General features: G+C 35.3%; 1 protein-coding gene across 2 annotated transcripts; it reads left to right on the forward strand.

The window, feature by feature from the left end:
- Positions 1 to 13187: 13187 nt before the first annotated feature.
- LOC122640525 (MACPF domain-containing protein NSL1) lies at positions 13188 to 22727 on the forward strand. 2 transcript variants are annotated; one of them, XM_043833740.1, is made up of 7 exons: positions 13188 to 13538; positions 14315 to 14553; positions 15621 to 15825; positions 16742 to 16825; positions 16920 to 17103; positions 20637 to 20803; positions 21997 to 22727. In XM_043833740.1, exons 1-7 carry the CDS (start codon positions 13269 to 13271, stop codon positions 22687 to 22689), a joined length of 1842 nt encoding a protein of 613 aa, XP_043689675.1. In that variant the 5' UTR covers positions 13188 to 13268; the 3' UTR covers positions 22690 to 22727. The 2 variants fall into 2 exon arrangements, with proteins under 2 accessions (XP_043689675.1, XP_043689676.1); XM_043833741.1 differs by having other exon boundaries at positions 22003 to 22727.
- The last annotated feature ends 4427 nt before the right edge of the window (positions 22728 to 27154 follow it).

Raw genomic sequence — 27154 nt, forward strand, 5'->3', positions numbered from 1 at the left:
GGTATTCGGATATGGGAGATTCTCCCATCAACTCCATCAAACAAGGGGTGCAAGGGCTTTTATGGCATTTCAGATTTGCACATTTAATAATATATATATTATTACATTTAATGCAGGTCGTGCACATGCATGAAAATTTTTGCCTTATTACTATTTTATATTTATGTCATAATTGTACTAATCTTTTAGGATTTGGTGGATTAGCCCACTGTAATGAGAATGTTTTTTTCTTATCATTTTCTTGGATTTGTCTAGGTCATCAGCAAGTTGAGCTTAAAGGAATTTGATCGTTAGACTCCAGAGCTATCTTTTCTATGCAATGTAAGTATTAAAAAAAATTGTATGAAATATAATTTCTAAATCCAAATCCAAATATTCTCAAGGATGTTCATTGCTTTGTCTTTATTATGTGTGAACCATGGATTAGGATTTTCTGAACAGCCCAAGCTATTGACCAAGTCATCATCTAATATCTATGGTTATAACCTTAATGCTTAGAGTGGTTTTTTATATTTATGTTATTAAACATGAAATAGTGTTACTTGTTTAATAGTTGTAAACATGTTTACTTTAAACTCATATATCTTGTACCCAATGTAAGGTTTCCCAATGAATTTTTCTTATCCCAATTTTTTACAGCATTGATATTAAATTTGCTAATTGGTTTATCAACCATATGTTTCTTGAGGTTTTATAGGGCTGACCATAAAGGGTTATTATGAGTTCTAATTGATGTATGCTTGGGATGCTTTAATTATTATGTAAATTGAATCAATTAAAATTGGGACAGACATTATTGTAAGTTTTATATAAAGTTCAAGTGATTGCTTCTTAAGTTTACATGTAACAAGTCTCCTTTATTATTTTTGGAAAAGTTATCTAGAGCTGGGTAAACCGAGGGTATGTGATTTGTTTATTTCTTTTATCTTATAAACATCAGTAGTTAGTAAAAGATTTGGATTGTAAATTTATTTGCGGTCCATTTGGATCCAAATTTTACTCACATGACATTATTACTCAATATTTTGCAGTGTAGGGGCTTAAAGCCAAGTAGATTTTCAAATGAATTCAATATATTTATATGTTATTTTAATCATTATTAGCGATGATTTTGAATTTGACAAAACTATTGTGTAATGATTCGATATTGGATTTAACATCTAAGTATAGTTATACAATTAAAAAATAGGGATTAAATTGTGATTGATCTAATTGGACCTAACTATTTTTTTCTTCAATAGTTCAAATTAGTGAGCCAATAGAGACCAGAATTAAATCATGCCTGTTAATATTCTCTAGTTTTAAAGAATGAATACGACCCAGTTAAGATTAAGACTAAATTGAATTGTATAGTCATCCGAACTAAGTGGTGTCATAGTTTGTCTAAGTAGACCAAGTTTAGTTTTCCCAGTATTATTTCTATGATGCGACACATTTGTAGTCAACTCATTGGTAAATTTATTTTATTTAGTACAGGCTATATCTTATTCATTGATAATTTATTCAATGGGATGTTGAGATTTTTCTATTTTATTAGTCTATTTATAATTGGACATTAAACTCATATGATCTAATTAATTTTACTTTGTCTAATTTGAATTGGCGGCTCAAGCTAGGTGGTATAATTTATTGACTATTCAAGCAAAGTGACATTTGTATAAAGTAATTTCTATTTGTTAGATATTTGTTTTAATTTATTTTTGCCAATACTCTAAAAAATTATTCATATGCATATAAAAATGGATAATGCACAAATATGTATACTTATGGTACAGATTTCTTGAATTATCATGTATGACTTGGTAATATTATGAGCATATATTTTGAAGTACTTGAATTACTATGAAATGTGGGGGATTTTAAAATTCATGATATATACATTATTGTACAAGGATTGTGTAATAGATAATACCAAGTGATAATGTTTCTAAAAAATGATGAAGGTCCACTAAGAAAAAATAAACACAAAGAAAAGAAGTTTTTTTTTTTTTTGGGTGTGAAAAAATAATATATTAAAAGATTAAAAACTATTTACAACCATTTTCATTGTGTGATTGGTAGACCAATCCTCAGTGATTTTCAGTGCTAAGTTCTAAAGATAATCAAGGGGTTATCAATACATAAACTAAATGTAACTGTCGACAAGTTAACAGTTAACTCTGTCAATTTCAAAGAAAAAAAGTTTGAGAGATGACATAACTTACTTATCTTGTTGATAAGGTTCCTCTAACAAAAAAGTTGATGTAATATCTCCTAATGTTGGGAAAGAAAATAGTTAGAGTGAATTACACTCGGTAATTGTTGGAATTAGTTAAACTTTCATTTAGTGGTGAGGATTTATATGCTTAATTGATATTTAAGTTGAAATTAAAACTTAATAGATCACTTAATAAATTTAAAGTCAGATTAGTAATCCAAGAATTCTAACAAAGGAAAACTATATTTAGCAACCTGAAGGTTGTGTCGTTCTCAACAAAGATCACAAGGTGTATAATTAAACTTATGAAGTTTCTATGTGGCTTAAAGTTAGTACATAGAATGATATGAAACTTGATAATGTTTTATGGTTTTCATGTGAATGATACTGGTTGGTGTGTTTACAACGAGTATTATAATGAGAAAAGTGTTTTCATATGCTGATGATGGACACCAAACAAAATGTTGTGAAAACAACAGAGAACCTCTTGAGATAATTTCTTAAGCCCATCACATGTGAGAACATAATATGATTTTAAAAAATAAAATCTTCAGAGAACAATATGAGATAATTTCTTAAGCCCATCACATTGATAAAAAATGTGGTCATTATGACTATACATCTGTGATGCATTTTGTTGTTGATGATCGTTTGCAAAGTAAATAATTAAGATTGTACCATTATTTATAACAATATTCTTAAATTATTGGTTCTATCTCTTATTTGATAAATTGCAATATGATAGACCTGCTATTGGATAACTAAGTATGTATATCAAAAATCGAAGGAACAGAATATCGATATATTTTAATAAGGTTGTTAAAAGTTACTGTGGTTTATATTTTACATTATTGTGGTAGCCGAGCTGGTCTTGAAAAATATTTTGACACTAACTGATATTTCACGGGAAACTTTGACTATTAATGGATATATATTCGCTTTAGATGATGGTGTGATATCTTATAAAAATCGGTTAAAGAAACCTATGATATGTTTCACCATGGAAGTCAAATTTGTAGCTTGAAAAAAGCTGGATTTGAAGTTGAATGACTAAGTTATTTACTAGCATACTAATATGGTATATGCCTGTGCCTCTGATATGTCTACATTGCGACGATCAGGTAGTCCTTGCAAAAAGCTAAAAGCATGATTTGTAATGGTAAGAAAATGTGTATATGTTTTAGACATAACTTGGTGTGAGAATTATATAAATAATGATACCATTATTATCGACATTTTAAAGTCAGAGGAAAAAATAACAAACACACTTACAAATCCTTGTTTCACCAAGGTTATTCATAAGACATCTAACGGAATAGGGTAAGGCCCATGTAATATGTTAAGGTGATGGACACCCAACCTATGTGATAAGAGATTCTTGGAATTAGGTTCAAAGGATAAAAAAGAAGTCACACTATAAAAAAGCACTCAAAAAGTACACTTGGGCTTAGGTCTACGACTATAGTTGCTAAGAACCGTGGTGAAAGACAATTTATACTTACGATTTCTAATAAACGCAGTCAATTGTACTTCGGGGGTGCAAATCTACCGCGAATTTTGATAACCGTGGTCATATATTATTATTTAGCCACGATTTATAAAAATCACGGCCCATGTTACATTCTTTAGCCGTGGTTTCGAGGAACTGCTGTACATATACTATTCTTTAGCCGTAGTTTGTAGGAACCGTGGTCATATACCATTCTTTCAACTGTAGTTTCTAGAAGCCGTGGTTCAGAAAAAAAGATTATTTTACTGTAAGTTCCTATATGGTAGTTTTATTATTTAACATTTTTAATAAAAAAGAAAAAATTATCCATCATGCTATTTTCTCTAAGTGCTAATACTATAACTAATAATTTTTTCTATTTTTTATTCTCTCCTCACAATTTTCTGACTCTAATAATTGTTGGCTAATGAGGGCCCTTGAAATAGAATCTTTTCATCTGGAACTCCGATTGATTTGAATGTCATTGGATCCCACTTTCAAAATTAGGTGGTTTAGACCCATATTTATCAATTTTTCATGGTTGGTACATAATTTTCTAATCATATCATTGTCGACCAATGACGACCCTTAAAATTGATTTTTTTCCCTGAAACCCCGAGTGACCTAATTTCAATAATATCATACCCCTCTTTAAAAATTAGGTGGTTTATTTAGAAATAATAATTTCATTTTTCCATGGTCCTGACTCCTGAGCCCTTGGTTGAGAGACATTAGTTTATGGAAGGGTTTAGGGTATTGTTTCTAGGGTTTGGCTTATTCTAGTCGATATCGATTATTCACCATTTTTAAAAATAAATTATGTGAAAAATAAACTTATTCGTGTCCCAATTTCAATTTTAATAGTGTTTTTGGTTTTCTAGACTATGTACATTTTTAAATTTTCAGGAATTTATTGCAATATATTAATGCATTTTATGCAATATTTTGAAGAAAAATATCTATTTTTTAATGATTTTTATATTGAAAATTTATTGACATTTTTTATATAAATTTTATGATTGTTCTTGGATTTTTTCAAATATATAAATTTATCTATAAATAATTTTATATAGATATACCTTTATATACTATATATATACATATTATTAATTTTTTCAAATTTCCATACTCCCCTTACAATTTTTTGGTTTGCATCATTGTCGGCCAATGATGACCCTCAAATTGAAATCTTTTCAAGTAGAACTCGGATTGATCTAATTTCAATGTCATCATATTCCCCTTCCAAAATTGGGTAGTTTATGGATGGTGACTACAACGTCGGGTAGTAGGATATGTATGGTAAGTCAGTCGACTACACTAATGAGTAAAGATTTTTTAAGAAGTTTGACTTCACCTGTATTCTATAGTGTGGCTTATCAGACCTATTATAGATTTAAGTCCGAAAGACATTTGCAACAATATGTCCTACTATTCTAATGTGCTCAAACTATTTTTGTTGTTTTATCGGTATTTTGAATTTTAGAGGCGGGGATTGTTAGTTTTAAATTCTTTTTTTAAAACAAATTAAAATTCAAAATAGCTTGGTTTACCAAATTTTTTTCTTTCAAAATAACCATAAATAATTGTTTAAACACAAAATAAGTTTCACAGCACTGGCCTCTTCATTTACTTTTCAATTTTGTTGCTAGAAAATTATGTAGCCTCCTCTTGAAGCTCCTAACGTCTTTAATCTTCAGTTTTTTTGCTCTTATTTCATCCTCTTAATGTCACTTCCTTAATGCTTTTCTTCCTCTATAAATTGAGGAAATCTCTAGCCCTTTACGGATCACATCTCTCTCAAGCATGCATGTGTTGTTCTTTTCTTTTTTTTTTTAATTATTTAAAACTTTTACAAGTCAAAATTCTGGTGAATGATTTCTTTTTAGTTTTAGCACAACCCTGTTGTACTCGAAGGGGTTTAGTAATCGAGTGCACAATTACTAGGGGAGCCATGAGCTATTTTATCTTGGAGGTTGATTCACAATACTCCCGGTTGCATCATAAGGGGGCGTCTACAGTTTTAAAGACATTATCAAGTGACACGATTCAACCCGTCAGTTTTTTTTTTAACACAATTTTTATTACAGCTTTATGAAAGATGCAGTGCAAGTGATTGTTTGAAAAATCTTATCGTAAAAGTAACTTTCCACTCATTTAAGTTTGATCTCTCAATATTCTGATATATAATTCCTATAAAATTTTATCAAGTTTTTCCCCTTCCATTGCAGGTTGATTTCTTAGTTCTCTATTCAACTTCTCTCTTGCATTTTTCCTCAATTGAATTAAAAGTTTGAAGGTAAGTTTTTTTTTTTCTTCCATTGTTGTGCTATTTCAAAATAAAAACCATGTGAATTGTACAAAATAGAAAAGAACCTGTTGTGCTGTTTCAAAACAAAAACCCTGTGAATTATACAAAATAGAAAAGAACCCAGGATACCTTTTTCTATTAACATTTATGTATGCTGATGAAGTAGATGAACTTACTTATCTAGGAGATCATAGGTTTGCACGGAAATATAAGGTTAGTTCAAATGTATTGATCAGGAAGAGGCATGCAATCCATGGATGCAATTACTTGACCAAGTTGATATTACTATGAGAGATCATGTGGCCTTATGTCGGCTCATCCAATTTCCCTATATGGTAGATGATTGTGGTATTTAGGAAAATCTCTTCCCCTTTTTTCAACACAAAAGATTACAATATCAACATCCATAGTCAAGTTAATGCTTTTAGAGTTGTTATTGATGAAGCATGATCTCAATTTTAATCCAGAAAGTACTGTGATTCTTTGGCGGGCTATTTCACCTTCGAAATGTGCAAAAATGACCAAAATATGCATACATCAGTGCCCGAGGTGCTAACTTCTAAAGAGCTCGTCGAGAACTTCAATTTGATAAATTATTTGCCTTATGGTGGTTTGTACCTCGAACCAGACTGAGTGGGCTTTTAGGGGCAGTTTTGTACTTTCGTGGGTTAGGATTTTCTCTATATTGTATTTATATATAGTGGTTATTTGTTTGAGAAATGTGTGTGAGGGTTTGTAATTTCTTCTTCGAAATGGTGGATTTGGACTATCGCTTTGCCGTGGATGTAGCCTACCTTTTTGGGAGTGAACCATGTAAAATCGTTGTCTTGTGTGTGTGCTTTCTATTTCTCTTTGTTTTCTTTTGCAAATCGCCATTCTGCTGCGTTGTTATTTCCTAACAAAAGATGCCCAGACTTTGAAGTTTATGACTGAGTTGTAATGTGTAAGACTGAAGAATTGAGTTTGGTGCCTTTACTATTGCTATAAATAATGATACTATTTTACAGATAACTCGGGATAACTCTATAATTTTTTGGTTATCCAACTTGTCTAGGAGTAAATTCAGAAGACTGAAGTTGCTAACTATTTACTAGCAGTACACAAATATTAAAATTTTTGGACTCCAACCCCTGGTTTTCCGCTAGCTTTACTTCTTCCCAATCGGATACTTTCTTTTATTTTCTCGATTTAATGATTTATCACTCCTATCAAAATTTCTCAAACTTTTCTGAAATCAAGAATTTGGTGCATGCTATGTTTGGATGGGAAATTGTTGTCTATGTTTTACCATGAGATTTGTTCATTAGTGTAAATTGTAATGCTTTTGCTTGAGTAGTCCCTTGCATGTGCAATGATTGTATTCCTAATTCAGCTGCAAAGACTATCCATTAACCTTTTTGTTGGATTTTTTTTTTGGGCGGAGGGAAGGGATGTGTTTGGAGGGTTTGTCTCAGAATGGATATAAATCGTACAATGGTGAAAATCTTTGCTCTACACAATTTCATTTTTTAAACTCATCTTTGTGCTCTACTTTGTCATGGATCAGAAACGGTTACTTGCCCCTCTTTACGATGTTTCTTGTAGTCCATTGGATCCTTCACCTGGAACTCTCTCGTAGTTTTGATGTCTTCTGTATATTATGTGCATATTAGATTTTAGAAACGATGGAAACTTCTTCAAATAACGATGGAGAGTTTGCAAAATGGACAAAAGCTGAAGTTGATGTTTTTGTAACTTTATTATTTGAGGAGTTCAAGAACAGTAGCATGACAACTAGTAGATTTAACGAGACAGGGTGGAAAACATTAAAACTCAGCTTGAGGCAAAAGTAGGCCATCCCTTTAAAATTTCACATTACAGTTCTGAAATAAAATGAACAAACTCATAATTGATTATAGAAGTTTCAAAAAATTGTTGGGAACATCAAGCTTTGGCAGAAATTCAATGATTAGGACTTGGACTATAGAGGATGATGGTGTTTGGGAGAGACACATAAATGTAACTTTTGCACCATATACATATATCATCTGCAAAAATGTCTTTTGTTTTAGTGTAGTTTCTACTAAAATGTAAAACAAATATTTTTTGATATCAAGCAATTGAACTTTTTTTAAGGAAAACCCAAGCTGGTCAAATTTGAAGAAAAATGATCTACCCAATTGCCAAAATTGCTGATGATATATCATATGGTGATTCCTATGCATGTGGGGTTGGAGCAATTGAGTTTTACTTTTGTCATGCTTTATTATCTATATAATGTGCATGAAGTGATTTAGACTTCATTATAGTAGATAACAATTTTTGTTCCTTCGGTATCACTATAATGATGCAATTAACATTATGAGAATTATTGGATGTATTAGAGGGTGGCCGGACCTTGGTGCAACGGTAAGGTTGCTCCATCGTGACCAAGTGGTCACAAGTTCGAATATGGAAACAGTCTCTTTGTGAAAGCATGGGTAAGGCTATGTACATTATGACCCTCCTCAGACCCTGAGTTTCGTATAATTGGATAATGGTAACTGACATTTTTAGGAAATATAGAATTTTCTTAATAATCAGTGTAGTAATAAGAGTGATTCTTTCATTTTTCATAACAAACGTTGATTCTAGTCTCATTTTATTTCGGAATCAATTCCATACTAGTGTTATCAAATGCCAATTTTACTCTGAAAAATTATGCAATTAAAAAAAATAAATCAATCCCACCTAAAAATCAAGAGAATGGGACCTAGATGATTATGAAACATAACCTTACTCTAGCAAAAACTCAGAGCTGTTCAAAAGGAATCTATTATGTGGGAATGTTCCATCTGAACGGTTGTGAGTTGTTCACGTACGTTCACGTTTATGAACATTCACCCCCTTGAAAATATTTGCTCTACACAATTTCATTTTTTAAACTCATTTTTGTGCTCTACTTTGTCATGGATCCGAAACGGTTATTTGTCCCTCTTTACGAAATCTCTCGTAGTCCGTTGGATCCTTCACCTGGAACTCTCTTGTAGTTTTGATGTCTTCTGCGTATTATGAGCATATTAGATTTTAGAAACAATGGAAACTTCTTCAAATAAAGATGGAGAGTCCGCAAAATGGGCAAAAGCTGAAGTTGATGTTTTTGTAACTTTATTATTTGAGGAGATGAAGAGCGGTAGCAAGACAACCAGTACATTCAACAAGGCAGAGTGGAAAACATTAAAACTCAGCTTGAGGCAAAAGTAGGCCGTCCATTTAAAATTTTACAGTTCTAAAACAAAATGAACAAACTCTACGAATAAGCGGTCATGAGTTCAAACCATCTTGGGGCCTATCCCCATCCCCTAATTCCCCCCCCCCTATTATACAAGCTCTTAATTCCAAAAAAAATAAAATGAACAAACTCATAATTGATTATAGCAGTTTCAAAAAATTGTTGGGAACATCAGGCTTCAACTGAAATTCAATGACTACGACTTGCACTATAGAGGATGATGGTGTTTGGGAGAGACACATAAATGTAACTTTTGCACCTTGTATCATCTACAAAAATGTCTTTTGTTTTAGTGTTGTTTCTAGTAAAATGTAAAACAATTTTTTTTTTATATCAAGCAATTGAACTTTTTTAAGGAAAACCCAAGCTGGTCAAATTTGAAGAAAAATGATCTACCCAATTACCAAAATTGCAGATGATATATCATATATGGTGATTCCTACGCATGTGGAGCTGGAGCAATTGAGTTTTACTTTTGTCATGCTTTGTGATCTATATAATGTGCATGAAGTGATTCAGATTTCTTTGTAGTAATTAACAATTTTTGTTCCTTCAGAGGGTGTGCCTTGGTGCAAGTGCAACGGTAAGATTGTTCTATTGTAATCAAGTGGTCACGGATTCGAGTCTAGAAACAACCTCTTTGTGAAAGCATGAGTAAGGCTGTGTACTAATCCTCCCCAGACCCCACAATGGCAGGAGCCTTGTAGTAATAAGAGTGATTCTTTCAATTTCATAACAATCGTTGATTCTAATCTCATTTTGTTTCGGAATCAATTCTAGAATAGTGTTATCAAACGCCAATTTTACTCTAAAAAACTTATGAAATTAATAAATAAAAAAATCAATCTCACTTATAAATCAAGAAAATGGGAGCTGGATGATTATGAAACATAACCTAACTTTAACATCTCTAGAGGATGAGATTTGCGCCTTTAAATTAGGGGAGTTAACCGATTGGTCTTGGTCTGTGGAGTGGTTAAGAGTCAAGGCTATGACTGACTAAATAAGTAATTGGTCTGCAATACCCAACAGTCCAACACGGTGGCATTCAATAAACAGTCGGTTGGTAATAGGCCTCAATTGGTCCAGTACGCGGTTAATAAGACTCCACACACAGAGAGACACACACAGAGAGAGAGAGAGAGAGAGAGAGAGAGAGACTTGGCTCCCAGTATCCGACACACCCCACACACAAAGAGAGAAGGTTTGAGATAGGGGTGTCAAAAGTTGGCCCACATCATAGGCCCCATCTGAACCAATCGGTTGAAGCTTGAGACCGGTTTGACTAATTAACGTGTTGGGCTCAAGAACCAACCAATTAATAATCGAGTGTTCTTGGTGCAAGGTAGTGGCTTGACGCCTTGACAGTCACCTGATCAGGATCGGCCGAATAGTGTGATCAACCAATAATTGACTGTTTATAATCTTATTATTAGTTTGGTTAAGCTTATTTAGTCGATTATAGCCTGTTTAAGGACTGTCTATTGCCCAACTACTCAGTTATCATGTTTAAAATCCAATTATGGACTGGTAATTAACCGACTGAATAGAAATGTTTCCATGCCACTGTCTACATGGCCCGATTACCTAAATAGAAAGAAACGATGTGATCTTTAATTGGTGGAGATTGATTATTGCCTGACCAAAACCGATTGCATCTGATCAGTTGACACCCCTAGTTTGAGAGTCAGAACTTGAAAGTGACAAACTCTCTCAAAGGGTAGGGGTGTCAAAAGTTGGCCTGCATTGGTAGGCTTGACCTGAACGGTTCAAGTATTGATCGATAAATAATCAGGCGGACCTGATGCAAGGTAGTGACCTGATCAGGACAGATTAAAGACGGTTTATGGCCCGATTGTACCTCGTTTAAAGACGGTTTATGGCCTGTTTAAGGACCATTAGCTCAATTAGCTCAATTAGCTCATTTAAATCCCGATTATAACCCAACTAACTCAGTTACCTGGGGCCAGATTATGGACCGAAAAACAATCGTTCGAATAGATATATGTCCATACCCTGGCCTACGAGGCCCAATTACCTAAATAGGCAGAAATGGTGCGGGGTCTTCAATTGATAGGGATCAATTAGAAATGGTGTATATAGAAATGGTTTATTGTTTTGGTCGGTTTGGTTACGGTTATTTTTCTGTTTCGGTCGATAACCAGTCAAGGATTAGTTTTCAATCAAAACCGAGACTGGTTGATTATCACATTATCCAAAACCATGATTAGACCGGACCTATTAAATGGTCGGTCCAATTTTGGGCTAATCCAAAACCGTTATTGGTCTGGGTTTTGACATCCGTACTCTATTATCTATATCACCTTAACCTTGTGTTACATGAATCAAGCCACCACAATAGACAATTGCCAAGACAAGTTGGATCTATCCACAAGTGGACCACAACCTCCCCACGTCAGGTGTCAATTTTTTCTCTCTAAGTTTAGTTTTCAATGCCTAATGCTATAGGTTTTGAAATTTTGTTACAAAAAATAAGATCAATCTTATATATTTAAAAGAAGGCAAGAGATCTCTACTTGATCGCATAGTCTCTGCACAAGCATCTGGGCCAATGGGTGAGCACGCTTAGGTATCTATCTAGGGGCAGAGGCATCATCTCACAGTGCTCTGTGAGAGGGCGTAGAAAACACCATCAAATAGAAATCTTTTTTTAATTAAAAAAATAAAAGAAGGTACCACATCCTTCCCAATTTGAAGTGCCAGTTTCGCCAACCAGAATATTCTACATGGGCTGCGTTTCCCTTCAACCACGGTCAAGGGATTCAACTTCAAGGGAGAATACCTTGACCATGGGGTTTGGACTTAATGGTGTCCTAACATGGTGGTTTGAGGAATTGGTATTGGTATCATTGGAGATAGATATTGATTCTTGACCGATACAATGCCGATCTAGGGCTACTGATCAAAGGTAAAAATGTAAAATAAAATCATTTTTTATTAAAATTTACGGGTAAAGCTATCCGATCCAGATCGATATAGGCTGATCTAGATTAGTTTCATATCGATATCAATCAAGATCGATAATGGTTCCGATATCGATTATTAAAACCTTGGTCTTGAGTAAGGTTATCAAAACCAAACCAAAATCATTTATTGAAATTGAACCAAGCCATTTACATCGAAAACCATGAAATCATTTAATAATGGTCCAATTTTGATTTTACCTAAAAAACATTGCATCGAATCGAATTGAACCATTTAGTAACTGAGCCGTTTAATACCATTTTCAATCATTCCTCAATAAGAGGAGATATTTTTATTAAAAAAAATAATAATAATAAGAGGTAGATATTTATGGTCTCCTTTCTATACCTCGTGATAAAGGTTGGAAAATTTATTTAAAATATTAATTAATTTTATATATTAAACATAAAATTAAAAAACAATAGAAGATGGGTAATATATTATAGATTTTTTTTTTTTGGGTAGAATATATGATAGATTTGAACATAATAAAAAATTTAACATGTGACTAATTCAAAGATTCTACCATAAATCCAAATAATTTGTCTATAAATTAAGGGATTATCTCAGTTGCCAAGAATTAATATCTCATAATCAAAAGGTCATGACTCTAATTCTCATTGGTTTTACTTAATAAAAAAATAAAATGAATAATTCCCCATAAATAAATAATAAATAAATAGTTTATAGTTGGATACAGTGTGATACAGAGGATACGCGGTAGTGCATCTGTCGATCAGCAAGCCGCCACTATTTGGTCAAATCATCGATCGGTCCAAAAAGTCCTAACGACTAACGTAGTTGGTCAGTTGCCTTCTTTTTCAGTCTAATTGTTGAGGAAGAAGAACAAGAAGACCGTACGCTTTGATAGCTATGACCATTTCCATGGCCTTCTTCCTCATCTTCTTCTTCTTCTACTCTTCTTCCTTCATCAAGTACAGCTCATTATCGGAGACTTTTGCAGTTCAATTCCTCTTAATCTCTGAGGATTTCATTTGTAAAAGAATAAGCTTCTTTCCTTTTAGAGAGGGAATAGACGATGGCGATCGATGCGAGTCTCTTGACTCCCGAATCTGCAGCTGAGAGAGCAGTTTCTGTAATTGGTCTTGGTTACGATCTATCTAGTGATATCCATCTTTCCTACTGCAAGTCTGGTCCATTTAATTCACGTTTGATCGAGCTCGATGAAACCCTAGCTCGTGACCTCGTTTTGCCTTGTGGTATCGTTGTTCCTAATGTACCCAATTCAATCAAGTGCGATAAGGGAGAGCGCACGCGGTTTCGTTCTGATGTTCTTTCTTTCCATCAGGTCAGTTCTCTGTTCCCTCCCCCCCCTCCCTTTTTTTTTTTGCTTATGAAGACTACTTTCTTTCTAAGGATCTTGCCAAGGATCTTCGTTTAGTACAATATAAGTAGATTAGAAGTGAAAATTTTAGAAAGCTACACTTATCCTCCTAAAATCGGTGATGTGATTTACTGAAACACAGACAGATGAAAATGGTCATGGCGATGAAAGGCACTGGAAATTAGCTTTGAGGGCTTGGGGGTGAATTGCAGTTTAGTAGGATAAAGCTTAGATGCTAGATCTGAATATCGCAAATCAGATAACGAAGAAAATGAGTGACTTTTACAACTATTGGAGCTGCATTCGTTCTAATGATACTGGATTTGACCCTTTTCCTTTTGTTCCTTTGTATAGATTTCATGGTTCATGTGATCGCATTCTCGTTTTTCTGAACTATGTTGCGAAGGTTTAAAAACTAGAATCTGGTTCGGGGTCAGTCTCCATCGATTCTGACATGATTTCTGATTCCAATCGTCTCGGAATCGACAGGAATTAGACTCAGCCGATCTGGTCAGACCAGGTCAGACTTAGTAAGCGAAGAGTCAGGGTTAATCAGGATCAGCGTTGATCACCGATTCTATTCTACTAATTCCGTTCGATTTTAAAACACAGTTTGTTGCGGTCCTTTATTGTTGAGATTCTTTTTTACCTGTTACATAAATTGATCAAGAAATTGGTATGGTTCTTCAATCTTTCTTCCGCGTAAAGCTTGATATTTCTCTCCTTTTCTGATGTTCCAGATGTCAGAGCAGTTCAACCACGATCTATCTTTGACTGGTAAAATCCCCTCGGGCCTTTTTAATGCAATGTTTAATTTCAAAGGGTGCTGGCCGAAGGATGCAACAGCCACAAAAAGTCTTGCTTTTGATGGATGGTTCATGACTCTTTATAATATAGAGTTAGCAAGATCTCCAATAGTACTGAATGAACATGTGAAACAAGAAGTTCCAACATCATGGGACGCTGCTGCTCTTGCTGGGTAAGATTTTGGGAACAAACAAGGTTACCGCAGCTCTGACAATTGATTGCATTTTTATGTCTTTTTTTTTCTCTTATTTCATTTCTTTGTAGATTTGTGTTTTTTTTTTTTTTTGGGGGGGGGGGGGCGTCTGACTTAATACCCTTTTATTGTTCCATACATAGACTGAATGTGGGCATAGTTTTTTACTTGTACATAAGATGCGAGCAGAAATCAATTCATAAACACATTACATAATGTAAGTCCAACAGACATGATAATTTGTGAACAGAGGAGTGATTATTATATTGTTATATGAGCTATAATTCTTTTTCTGGTGTGATGAAGTAATTTGTACTGTTGGAGCAAAACTATGTCCTTGTTATGTGATTTGATTTTCTTATTGCCAGTAAATAACAAGGACACTTCATTTTGCAACATTTGTGTGTTAGATACCCTGTGTCTGCATATGACGTCGACTTAATGTTTTCTATAACATGACTGTATAATTTTCACCGATTGTGCTGAGTTGGACACCCTGAATCTGTGTTGGATCAGATGGTGGCATTAATGTCCCTGTTCATATCCTTGTTACCTAGCCTACAGAAGCTCAAATAATTGCAAGGTTGTTAATCATCTTCTGCTATTTTCATGGATTATGGAACAAGGAACTAATTGTCCAGTTATATCTCAATTCGACTCATTCCAAGCAAAAATAAATAAGCATCATGGATATCTTGCAAATGGTAGAAACTTCTGTCTGTTTTGCAATGATAACCTGTAATCTGAAAGTTACTTGGATTTTACATACCCTTTGTTTTCTGGAGGGGTAATGAACTACATTTCTTGTAGATTTGTAGTTTATTTATTCTTTGGGGAACGAGGCCTTTCTCTGAAAAGAAGGTGGAACATCAATTATTTGCTAAACTGTAATTGAGATTCTTTTTTTTTAAATTTTAAATTTCATACTTCAATTGGAATGCAATTTTTGTTCATATTTTATACTTCGGTTTGAATTCCAACTTTCCAAGTTCCTACCCCCTTGTTCTTGCTTCGTTTTGAGTTCTTCTAACAACATAATTTTCCAGGTTTATTGAGAAATATGGTACTCATGTTATTGTTGGAGTAAAGATGGGAGGTAAAGATGTGATTCATATTAAGCAGCTAGAAAACTCAAATCTTCAGCCAATGGAAGTGCAGAAACTGTTAAAGGAGTCAGCCGATGAGAGATTCTCTGAAGATGTCAATGGAAATTTATACTCAGGCTCTAATGAATTATCAAGAAAACTAAAGGTATATCATACATGGTTTTGAAACTTACATATTTGTCCAATAATGTAATTTTATTTAATCATACAATAACAATGAACGGGTGAGAGAGAAAAGCTAAATGGTGAGAGTAAAAGATGATACATATAAAAATGTAGGGGTCCAAGGAACATGCAGTTTCATGTCCACCCACCTTGAGATTTTTTTTTTCTGCTCTGGTTAATCATTATAAATTTAGCATGTGCACTTGCTATTTTACTCTTTGGATCCACAATTGAAGAAATCATTTGTGTCTCAATTGATTTTATTCATGAAGAAAAGGAAAGCATTTGACTCGTAATAGTGCATGAGTCTAGGATAAATCCTAATACTTCTCTTGCTTATTAGATTAGATAATAGCTATTAGCTGACAAAAACAACCTACTAGATGGCAAGGAAATGCAGTATTTGAACACATTAACAACATAAAGGAAAAAGGGTATGGAAATGGCAAAATTTCAAGTCTACCCCGAGTTGTAGAAGGTATAAATAGTTGAATTCCTCTGAACAATAATTTATTTGCACATTGGGATCAGTTTTAGTGGAATCTTGTCAAATACTTGACAAAATTATGCAAATAATTAAAAAATAAAAAAGGAAATTGTTTCTGAATTGTGAGAAAAATTTTTGTGTATAAAATAGTGATATTTCTTTTTACTATTTTCCTAATTAATGATAAACAAATTAACATATCATGTTGTTTATATAGAAATGCTAATTTATTGAAAAATATGCGTGGAAGGTCTAGGAATCTGGTAGATGATATTAGAAATTGTGATAATATAAGAAAAACAAGAATAAATTATTTCTATGACAAACAGATAGTTGTTAGTGGGTTATTCTACAGCGGAAAGAATAAGTAGACAAATGATTAAAATCTCCCCAATCTGCATTGTTTCAGGATAAACAGTTTGTGGCCTGGGAACTTAATACTGCATTTGCAAACTCAATTAGATCAACTACTGTTTCTCACTCAAAGAAGGAGGTAAGATTCTTCATTTCTACCGCAGTTTTGAAGAATTGCAACTGGTGGAGAGTTTTAACTATTATAGATTTGATGTTCCTTTCCTTCTGTGCAGGATATCGTAAGCATTCATGTCAGGAAGGGAGGTATTAATAATGGCCAAAGTCATAATGAGTGGATTTCAACCATATCACAGTCTCCTAATGTGATATTAATGTCTTTTGTTCCAATAACCTCCCTTTTGAGTGGTGTACGGGGTAGTGGATTTCTAAGCCATGCAGTAAATCTTTACCTCCGATGTGAGTATGGCTATCTCAAGAGCACCAGTTTCATCTTGTCACCATATTGAGAACCCTTTGGTCTAAACACAGTGCAATTTATTCTTGGACTTGGAATGGAAGAACAATCTTCTGACCCAAGGAAGTGTACCAGCTATATCAAAAGAATTTCATGTTTTATTTATTTGATTACTATGTTTCCCAATTTATGTACCCAAAGGATGGGGGGGGGGGGTAAGACTATCCTAGCTATGTTATTGTCCAACTCCTGATTGTGTGTGTATTTAGGTTTCATTATCAATTAAAAGATTATGAGCACAAGGAAAATGCCAGATGAATGTAGGAGAAACATTGTGGTTCCGATTTACAAAAATAAAGGTGATATTCAGAGATAAAAATAACTATAGAGGCATAAAACTAATGAGTCATACTATAAAATTATGGGAGAGGGCTATTGAAACCCACTTGAGACAAGAAACTACCATTACGAAGAACCAATTTGGATTTATGCCAGGAAGATCCATGACGGAAGCTATTTACCTATTAGGAGACTTATGGAAAGATTTAGAGATTGTGAGAAGGATCTCCATATGGTCTTTATTGACCTAGAAAAAGCTTATGACAGAGTCCTTAGAGAGTTAATCTGGCAAGTACTAGAGAAGAGAAATGTTTCAAGTAAATATTTGGACATACTTAAAGATATGTATGATGGTACAGTGACAAGTGTAAGAACTGTGGGGGGCCAAGGTAGTAAGTTTCCAATTACAATTGAGTTATATCAAGGATCAGCTTTAAACCCTTATTTGGGTGCATTTATCATGGATGATTTAACCAGAGACGTTCAAGATGAAGTTCCTTGGTGATGCTTTTTGCTGATGATATTGATTTGGTGGAAGAGACAAAAGCAAAGATTAACGCCAAATTAGAGTTATGGAGATCAATCTTGGAATTCAAAAGGTTTTAAGATAAATAGAACGAAGATGGAGTATATGGTGTGTAACTTTGGTTACATTAGGACGGATAATGAGGTGGTGAAAACTGATGACAGGGAGATTCCGCAAAGTGATTATTTTAGGTATCTTGGCTCAATCATAAATAAAGAAGGTGATATAGAGGATGATGTTTCACCGAGAATTAAAATGGGATGGATGAAGTGGAGAGGTGCGTTTGCAGTGTTGTATGATCGGTGTATTCCTTTAAAACTTAAAGGAAAATTTTATAGGACAATCATACGATCGACTATGATGTATGGTGCGGAATGTTGGGCAGTTAAGAAGCATCGTATAGATAAATTCATTGTAGCTAAAATGAGGATGTTGAGATGAATGAGTGGAAAACTAGGTAGGATAAAGTAAAGAATGATCATATTAGAACTGGTTTGGGAGTAGTTCCAATACATGATAAGCTACGAGAAAGTCATTTGAGGTGCATGACCATGTTCAACGGAGGCCTCTGGATGCTCCAATACGGAAGAGTGATTTGATTCAGATTGAAGGAACTAAAAGAGCCAGGGGCAGACTTAAATGACCTTAGGAGAAGTGGTGAGGAAGACATGCATAGCTTAGGCCTTGTATCAAATATGACCTCAAATAGAGCTGATTGGAGGGAAAGGATCAATGTAGCTGACCCCATTTAGTTGGGATAAGGCTGAGTTGTTGTATGAATTAAAATTTCTTTGTGAGTTTTTGTTGTGTGAAAGATATGAACTTCAAATAATTCCAGGACACCCAACATGCCCTGAGATGGGACATCAGCAAAGTGTTCTTAATTTAGTACTGAATTTGAATGATCAAAACAGTAGCCAAACAAGATCTTTTCATAGAGTAATAATTCCAGATTTGGGGAGGTTATCAATAATGCAAAATCAGATGGTTGAACGGTCCTATAACTCCAATCGAGTTTAGTATAAGGGTAAGGGAATAGTTGCTGAAAGTATGAACCGAATCTGGTTGTTAAATCAGCAGATAATAAGGTAATTCTAGTACTAGTAGGAATAGGGGTAAAACAATAATTTAACAATGAAAACAGAATCCAGGAACTAGGGTTTGTAATGGACAATCGATACAATAATGTTAAAGACATAAACAGTAGCTTAAACATTAGAATCAATTCAGGTAGAAAGGTCTAAACAGTAGCTATAATGGAAGGTAGGACAGAATAGGAAAACAGAAATATCTCAAGATCCAATGATCAGAAATAGGTCAAACTCAAATCGAGTTTACCATTAGGGTTCATGAACATGTGGTTAAAATCTTAAGACGATCTAACGGCCGAATTGCTTCATATGATCCTCTAGAAGCAAGAGCTCTAGTTGCAGACTTACTTCTTGATGGCAGAATTTAGAAAAAAGAATCAACAAATCCAGTATAAGAATAGCAGCACAAGAACAAGAGCACTAGAAGTCTAGAACAATCCACCGGGCTTCACACCATAAGGTGTTCGATTGGATCAAACACCAATCTACCTTCACAAGGTATTTCTTGATCAAACACAAGATATTCTTCACCAATGGAGAAGGACAGCAGCAATAGCCTTTTCATTCATCAAAATTCGTGTGCAATGCTGGCCTCCCTTACAAACTTATATAGAAGACTCAAAAAGACTCCTAAACTAAAAAGAAAAGGCCCAACCCAATCCTTAACTAATAAGGAACTAGGAAAGTGAAATAATAAAGGAAACAAACTCAAACTAGGACTGGACTTATAGAATCCTAACCCAGATCAACTAAAACACTTAATTACAATTACTTGCAACTTAAATTGAACCACATAGAACCGGTTCGATTGAACTAACCCAAAACAACTTAAAAAAAATAAACTTTGTATAAGAAACTAAGTCCTAAAAAAGGAAATCCTGTATGCAATCTTACTACCCATGTTTTAGGCCCATAAAAGTGGTCTGTTAAATTAAAAATCCAATGGACCAAAGGCCCAACATGTATAGAATCCGACCCTATACTTATTCCTAATAAAACAAAGTCCATTTCGGTGATGAATCTGTGTCAGTTCTTTTCTTGTCTGATTGATAAGATCCATCCAACAGGTACCAAACCTTACAAAGCTCACATCATTGGACTGTACTTTCCCAAAAATATCGTTTTAAGGCTCTTTCCAATGTTCTTGTCCCATTCAAACTGTAAAGAAATCGAGGTTGCCAGAATTTTCTGTAACATATGATTGTTGAGCCATACATGTAGGTGATTGGCCTTCAAGACAAAAAAGATTTATGCCACCACAAGTTATTTTTTGAGTATCAGAGTAAAAAACCTTACTAATGTGTGTGGGGATGAGAAATGAAAGGTTGTGACCCCCCCCCCCCCACACCCCCAAGGGGGGGTGGGGGTTTTCATTTTTATTATTGTGGAATTTCAGCATCGATCGTTTTATTCAAGCATTCATCTTGTTATGTGTCAAGGTTGATATTTTTCCCAATTTGTATAGGTGTGTTTCTGTGGTGTGTCAAAGACAAACCATCTGCCCCACCTTTTTATTTTTGTCTTTCCTTTTTCCTCTCAAGTGGCTCTCATATCTTATGAGAATTGGTAATTCATGCAGATAAGCCTCCAATAGAAGAACTTCATCAGTTTCTCGAGTTTCAGCTACCCAGGCAATGGGCTCCCATTTACAGTGAACTCCCTCTTGGTCCTCGGCGCAAGATACGTGGTTCACCAGCACTGCAGTTCTCCTTCATGGGCCCCAAACTTTATGTTAACACGGTGCAGGTAGTCTTTTTGCTTGCCTGTTCATGAGATGGTCATATCTGTTACCCCCACTTTAAACCTCAGCATAATGTACTGGAAGACCCAATTCTGAAATTTTGACATAATGATTAGGTGGTAAAAGAAATTGGTAACTCTATTACATGATACTTGAGACTAGGGAACCTCCATGTGTTAGAAAGTGCATAGAACTTCCATATTTCCATAACTGACATCTATATCTGTTCGTGTGCTAGCATGACCCATGGGATGATGGAACTTTATAGGTTTTTTTTTTTTTTTTTTTTTGTTTAAATAACTTTAAGCTCACATAAATGGTCAAACAAGTTATCCAGTTTTCAAAGTACATCATTTCTTACCTGGGAAAATAGAACTATCCTCCAATGAGCAACCTAATGAACAACAACTCGGCCTCATCCCAATTAAATGGGTTCAGCCTTATCATCCAATGAGCAACCTAATAAATAGCAAAAAAACCTTTCCGCCCAAATCGTACCCCCCCATTTTTTTTTTAATACAAAACTGCAAATCTTTCTTTGTATGGTAAGAGTTACAAGTTGAGTCCTCTAATGTCTGTCGTCCTATTCGAAGTTCTAATGTTACTCTAAGGGCTCACCCAAAGGACCATTGTTTCTGTAAACCCACCATGTCTTTCCTATTCCATTGCATTTTTCCAATGTCGCTTATTGAGAGATGTTGGCAGTGTGGTGATTAGATATCATAGCCATCAGTAATAAGATACTTTTCTGCTTTAAAAGATGTATATTTTCCACCTTGTTGCCTTTATGTATTTAAGCTCCATGTCTGCTAATAAAGGGTGCATCTTCTTATAACAAAAGTGGTGACTTGAGAAGTTGTAACCCATTGATTGCTCCTCATTTTATTCCTAAAATTTCTTCGAGTTGGGGGTAAAAAAGGGTTTTCAAAATAATTTGAAAGCGACTTACTTTTATGTCATCCTCAAGAACTTCATTGTCTAGCATGTTTTCCGAATACACGTGAAATGACTGGTTTTACACTCATTGAAACAAGTGTGTTATACTAAAAGAGCAAAAAAATAACGTTACTTCTTTTTCACCAACTTTGGTTACATCAAGATTTTCCACCAAATAATTATTGAAACCAGTTTTTAGTTATTTATTTGACATTGGTAGTCACCAGTTTTCTAGATCCTTTCTGGTTTCTAAATTGACCAATTGCAGGTTGACTCGGGTAATCGGCCAGTGACTGGAATCCGTCTATACTTGGAAGGTAGGAAGAATGATCATCTAGCAATCCATCTGCAACACCTTGAGATGCTTCCCAAGAGCATTCAACTCTCTGATGATTACAGTCACGTGCCCAATGAGAAGCAGATCGATCGAGGCTATATTGAAACCGTGAAGTGCAAGTTATTTTCACACGTATACGCGGAACCAGTTCAATACAATGGGGCTTGTATAGATGATGAAGCTGCCTCCATAGTGACCAAGGCCTGGTTCGAGGTTAAGATGGTTGGGGTGAAGAAGGTCCTGTTCTTGAGACTAGGGTTCTCAATGGTGGCATCTGCAAAGATCCGTAGATCAGAGTGGGTTGGGCCTAGCACACCATCTCGGAAATCAGGTGCCTTCTCAATGCTGATCAGCACTAGGTTCAGCACACAACTTCCCCCTGAGAAGCCAAGCAAAGTGATTGTGAACTCGGCTGTGCATCCAGGGGGTCCACCTCTACCCTCTAGGACTCCAAAGCTGTCACACTTCCTAGATACAATGGAAATAGTGAGGGGCCCGGAAGACCTGCCTGGATATTGGGTGGTCACCGGTGCAAAGCTATGTGTAGAGGGTGGCAGGATCTCTTTGAAAGTTAAGTACTCCTTGTTGACAATAATCTCGGATGATGACTCTTACTAGTTGATGCCAAAAAGAGCTGAAGGATTGATTCCAAATGCGATGGCCTTCCACAAAATTCTTGTGTAGATCTATTAAATCAAATGTTTACTGTACAGTCGTGTCTAGTGCAATTCAATTTTGAAGTTGACTGCATTTGCTTTAAACTGTAATGTTCATATTTAGTAAGCTTTTAAGTTAATTACATGATAATTGTTGGTAACATAGATTTAGGTATTGGTATCATAGCAGCCATACGTATCGGTATCGGTGGTGATCGAAACCAATATGGCTTCCTAATGTATTGATTGATACAGTTAAATTTTTTTTTTGGTAATTTTTTTTTCTTTAAATGGAATTTGCCTGATGTGGACTGATACAGCTGACCTGTATTGGTACATGGCTACTTATACCAGTGCCAATACCATGAACTAAAACCTTGGTTGGTAATTACTAAAGAAAATGGTGAATTATTATTGTCACAAAGGTATGTTATTTTTTTTCAATTGTTACAAGACATTTATTCTGTCACTTGGACATATGACATGTCCGTTCTGATCGTTGGATAGGGAGTATATGGTCTAGATTAATCACGTGTCAAATTTCAAAATCTAATTCAATAAGATATCTCCTTTTGTATTCACACACTTCTTGTGTATGTCTATGTGTACCCATTTTTTTTGGGGTAATAACATGTGTATCAATATTGTAGACAATATTGTGCATTCTCCCAACTAGGGGTGTCAAATTAATCCGACCCTAACTTGCCCTGAGCCCGGCCTGAGGATAAGGAAGGGTCAGGCTGGGTTTCACAATTGCTAGGCCTTGGCAGGGCCAGCCCAACCTTGCATTAATGTATTATAAAAAAAAATAAAATAAATATATATACTAGGTAGTGTCATTCACTTGAAAGAATAGGCTCGTGATATTGTGACTTGACTTCCCTTAAACCTGCGAGTTCCCTTCCTGAGTGGAATAAGTCTGATAGTACCTAACAGTCTAGCATTGAACCGGTGAAAGCGGCAGAGGGACTGTAAGTTCGGGAGAAGCCGGTATAACACTAGGTAGTGCTTTAAACCATTTCAGAAAGGTAAAATGCACTTTTAAAGGGGGGATAGTACCCATATCATGGACCGTTTGGACAGAACAATGTCTTCAAGTACCTTAGGAGACTGGAGCTCCGACTGTAGTGTTATCAGTAATGAAGAACAAAAGAGAGATAGAAGTCTCCAAAACTGGACCATCCCCAAAGTTCCGACCAAAGAAGTTTACAAACAAGACTTAATTACCTTCACTGAAGCCATCAACATGGTGGAACAAACAATAGACTACAACCCAAATATGTAGGAAATCTGCCTGCTTAACCCCAAAAGTCTCCAAGAATTAAAACAAAAGTATAACTACATCTACATCGGATTAATTCAAGTTGCAATCAAACCCCTTCACAGGGAAGGACTCAACACCTCTGTCCTCTTAGCTCTAAGAGACACTAGGTTCCTCAAGTTTGACGACTCCCTGATCGGAGCCATAGAGACCAGTATGTGCTACGGACTAGTGCACTTCAATTGTTACCCAGACATAAGTCTAGGTTTAAAAGATGAGAACATCTTAGTTGCTCTCAAAATCAACCTCAAAACCCATGGCTATAACATGAAGCCTGGATCCATCCCAATTGCTGTGGTTCATCGGTATAAGGCCATGAAAAAGATTTCCAGCCCTAGAGCCCTGAGGAGATCTGAGAAAGGTCGAACAAGATATATTGAGACGGACTTTGCACATGCAAGGACCATTCTCCCAAGAACCTGTAAGTGGGACGAAATCTCGTTCCCTGAAGAATGGAAGGTGCAGTGCCAGATTCCGGTACCCCAAATAGACAATCGTGAGGTCGAGTACATAACTCAGACCATCAACGAAGAAGTTTCCATTAAGTTTAATAGAACCCAAAATACCCAGAAAGGTAAGGAACCTGTAGGATCCTCTAAACCTAAAGAACAACCTGCCAGAGCCTCGTACTCAGGCACACCCTCAAATTTCAGTTATCAAAGTAGTCGCCTTACTGGCCTTAGGCAACAAGGAAACATCCTGCAAGGGATGTACCAGGAATACAAGATTGAAACCCAAACTGAGACTCAGGAGTCTGATTCAACTCCGACGCCTCCAAAATCACCAACTTACTCTCAAATGGAAACCCCAACACCAGATGCAAGAATCGGAGTCATCTTCGCAGAAGAAGACTTCCAAATTAATAAACCAATGTTTAGGGAAGATTTTGAATCTCCCAAGAACAAAGAGAAGAAGGATTGGTTCTTTACAACCATCCCTGAAGAACAAAGAACAAACATTAGAAAACACTGGTACGAGTTGATGACTAGTCAAAAGTTTAATATAAAATTCTTTACTTACTTAGAGATTTATGCAAACCCCCACAAAATAGACTATCCATTTGGTAGTCTGAATACAAACCAAAACACAGCAACAATGTGGATAACAGACACAAACGAGATCATAAAATCTGTCCATCCACCCTTAGCAAATCTCAAACTAAAAATCAATGAAGCAGAGATTTCTGCAACACCATTTAGATCAACACATGGAGCCTCTGAGGCTGAGAAAAAACTTATAGGTTTATCAAATTATACAAACCAACACCTTCTAACCCTAAGAAAATAATTATCCAGGGTAGAAACATTAGTACAACAAAGGCCTGATCCTCCAGACCCAGATCTAGGGATTAAACCAAGTTCTTCAAAACAAGACCTTCCAAGTTCTTCAACAAGACCAATGTTCAACCCTTACAACATTAACCAAAGAAACACTAAGGCCCTGAACAAAACAGATGCCTTAAGAGAAATTGAACAAAGACTAAAATCCTTAGTCATCCCTGAGACGCCTCAGAAAGAGTCTCAAAACCAATCTCAAGTTTCAGATAATACCAAAACCGTTGGAGTCATAAACCAAAAAGACTTTGATGAAGAATCAAATACCATAAATGCTATAATTGAAGAGAACTTTCAAAGGTCCTATCCTAAACCAACATTTCCAGACCTTCAAATGAAGAAAAGGGGAATTTATTCCCAGGCCTCCTACCAAAGTGGTGTCATCTATGAATGAAACATAGATGGCATGTTTGAATACAATATCATTAACAAACTTCAAGAAATGACCATGGTAGCAAATGCCTACCGGATCAAAGAAACATCTGACCAAGCCGTTGCTGATCTCCTGGCTTCAGGATTCACAGGCGAACTCAAAGGATGGTGGGACTATGTCCTAACCGTTAACCAAAAAACCCAAATTTTGACTACCGTCCAGACTACTGAAGACGGAGTTATAATCTTAGAAGATGGCAGGGTTGTTGAAGATGCAGTCAACACCCTCATATACAACATAACCAAGTACTTCTTAGGAGACCCTTCAAGATTAAAAGATAGGTCCTCCGAACAATTAACAAATCTAAGGTGCAGAAAATTGCACGACTTCAAATGGTATAAAGATGTCTTCATGACCAAATTCCTGACCAGGGAAGATGCAAACTCTCCCTTTTGGAAGGAGAAGTTCATCACTGGACTTCCAAGTGTCTTCTCAGAGAAGATCAAACAAAGACTTATAAAAGAAAACAATGGTGAGATCCCTTATGGAAATCTCACTTATGGAGACCTAATCAATACCATACATGAAGAGGGCATAGCCCTTTGCACAGATTTAAAACTGGCAAAACAAATGAAAAAAGAAACTAAGTCTTGCAAAGAACTAGGTGGATTCTGTGAACAATATGGATTCCCAGTTCCAAAACCCCCTTCAAACAAGAAGGATAAGAAACACTCAAAGTTTAAAAACAAGAGACATTCTAGGGAAAAATATTCAAAAGAACCTACAAAAGAGTTCCACACAAAACCCAGGTATTCAAAAAAGAAAAGGTTTCAATCCAAGAAACCCCAAGAAGATAAACAAGACAAACCTTCAACAAGTTCAGATAAAAGAAAGTGTTTTAACTGTGGCAAATTAGGCCACATTGCAAAGTACTGCAAGGCAGACAAGAAGGTGAGCCTGCTGAACCTTGATCAAGAAACCCAACAAAAAATATTCAAGATCTTTGCCGAGTCTGACTCAGACTCAGATGACTCAGAAGATGAAATTTTCTATGATGTCAATCAAATTAACCAAGACACTGAGTCCAGCAGTGACTCTGAACCCGATGCAGTTGCATGCAACTGTGTCACAAATGCCATAAATGAATATTCTTCCTCTGAAGAATATTCTGAGACCAAAAGTATCGGAATGATTAAGCAATCATTCTTTGATGCAATTGAACAAATAACTGACGTACAAGTCAGAAAACAATGCCTTGAAGAGGCTAGACAAGCCCTAGAAGAAAACAAAGAAAGACAAAAACCTTACGATATTAATCAAGTGTTTAAAAGGTTTGACAAACAAAAGTCTACTGAAAAATCAGACAAGACTAGAATCACAAATCTTGAACTAACAACTC

The sequence above is a fragment of the Telopea speciosissima genome, chromosome 9, assembly GCF_018873765.1.
Source record: "Telopea speciosissima isolate NSW1024214 ecotype Mountain lineage chromosome 9, Tspe_v1, whole genome shotgun sequence".
Classification (NCBI taxonomy): Eukaryota; Viridiplantae; Streptophyta; class Magnoliopsida; order Proteales; family Proteaceae; genus Telopea; species Telopea speciosissima.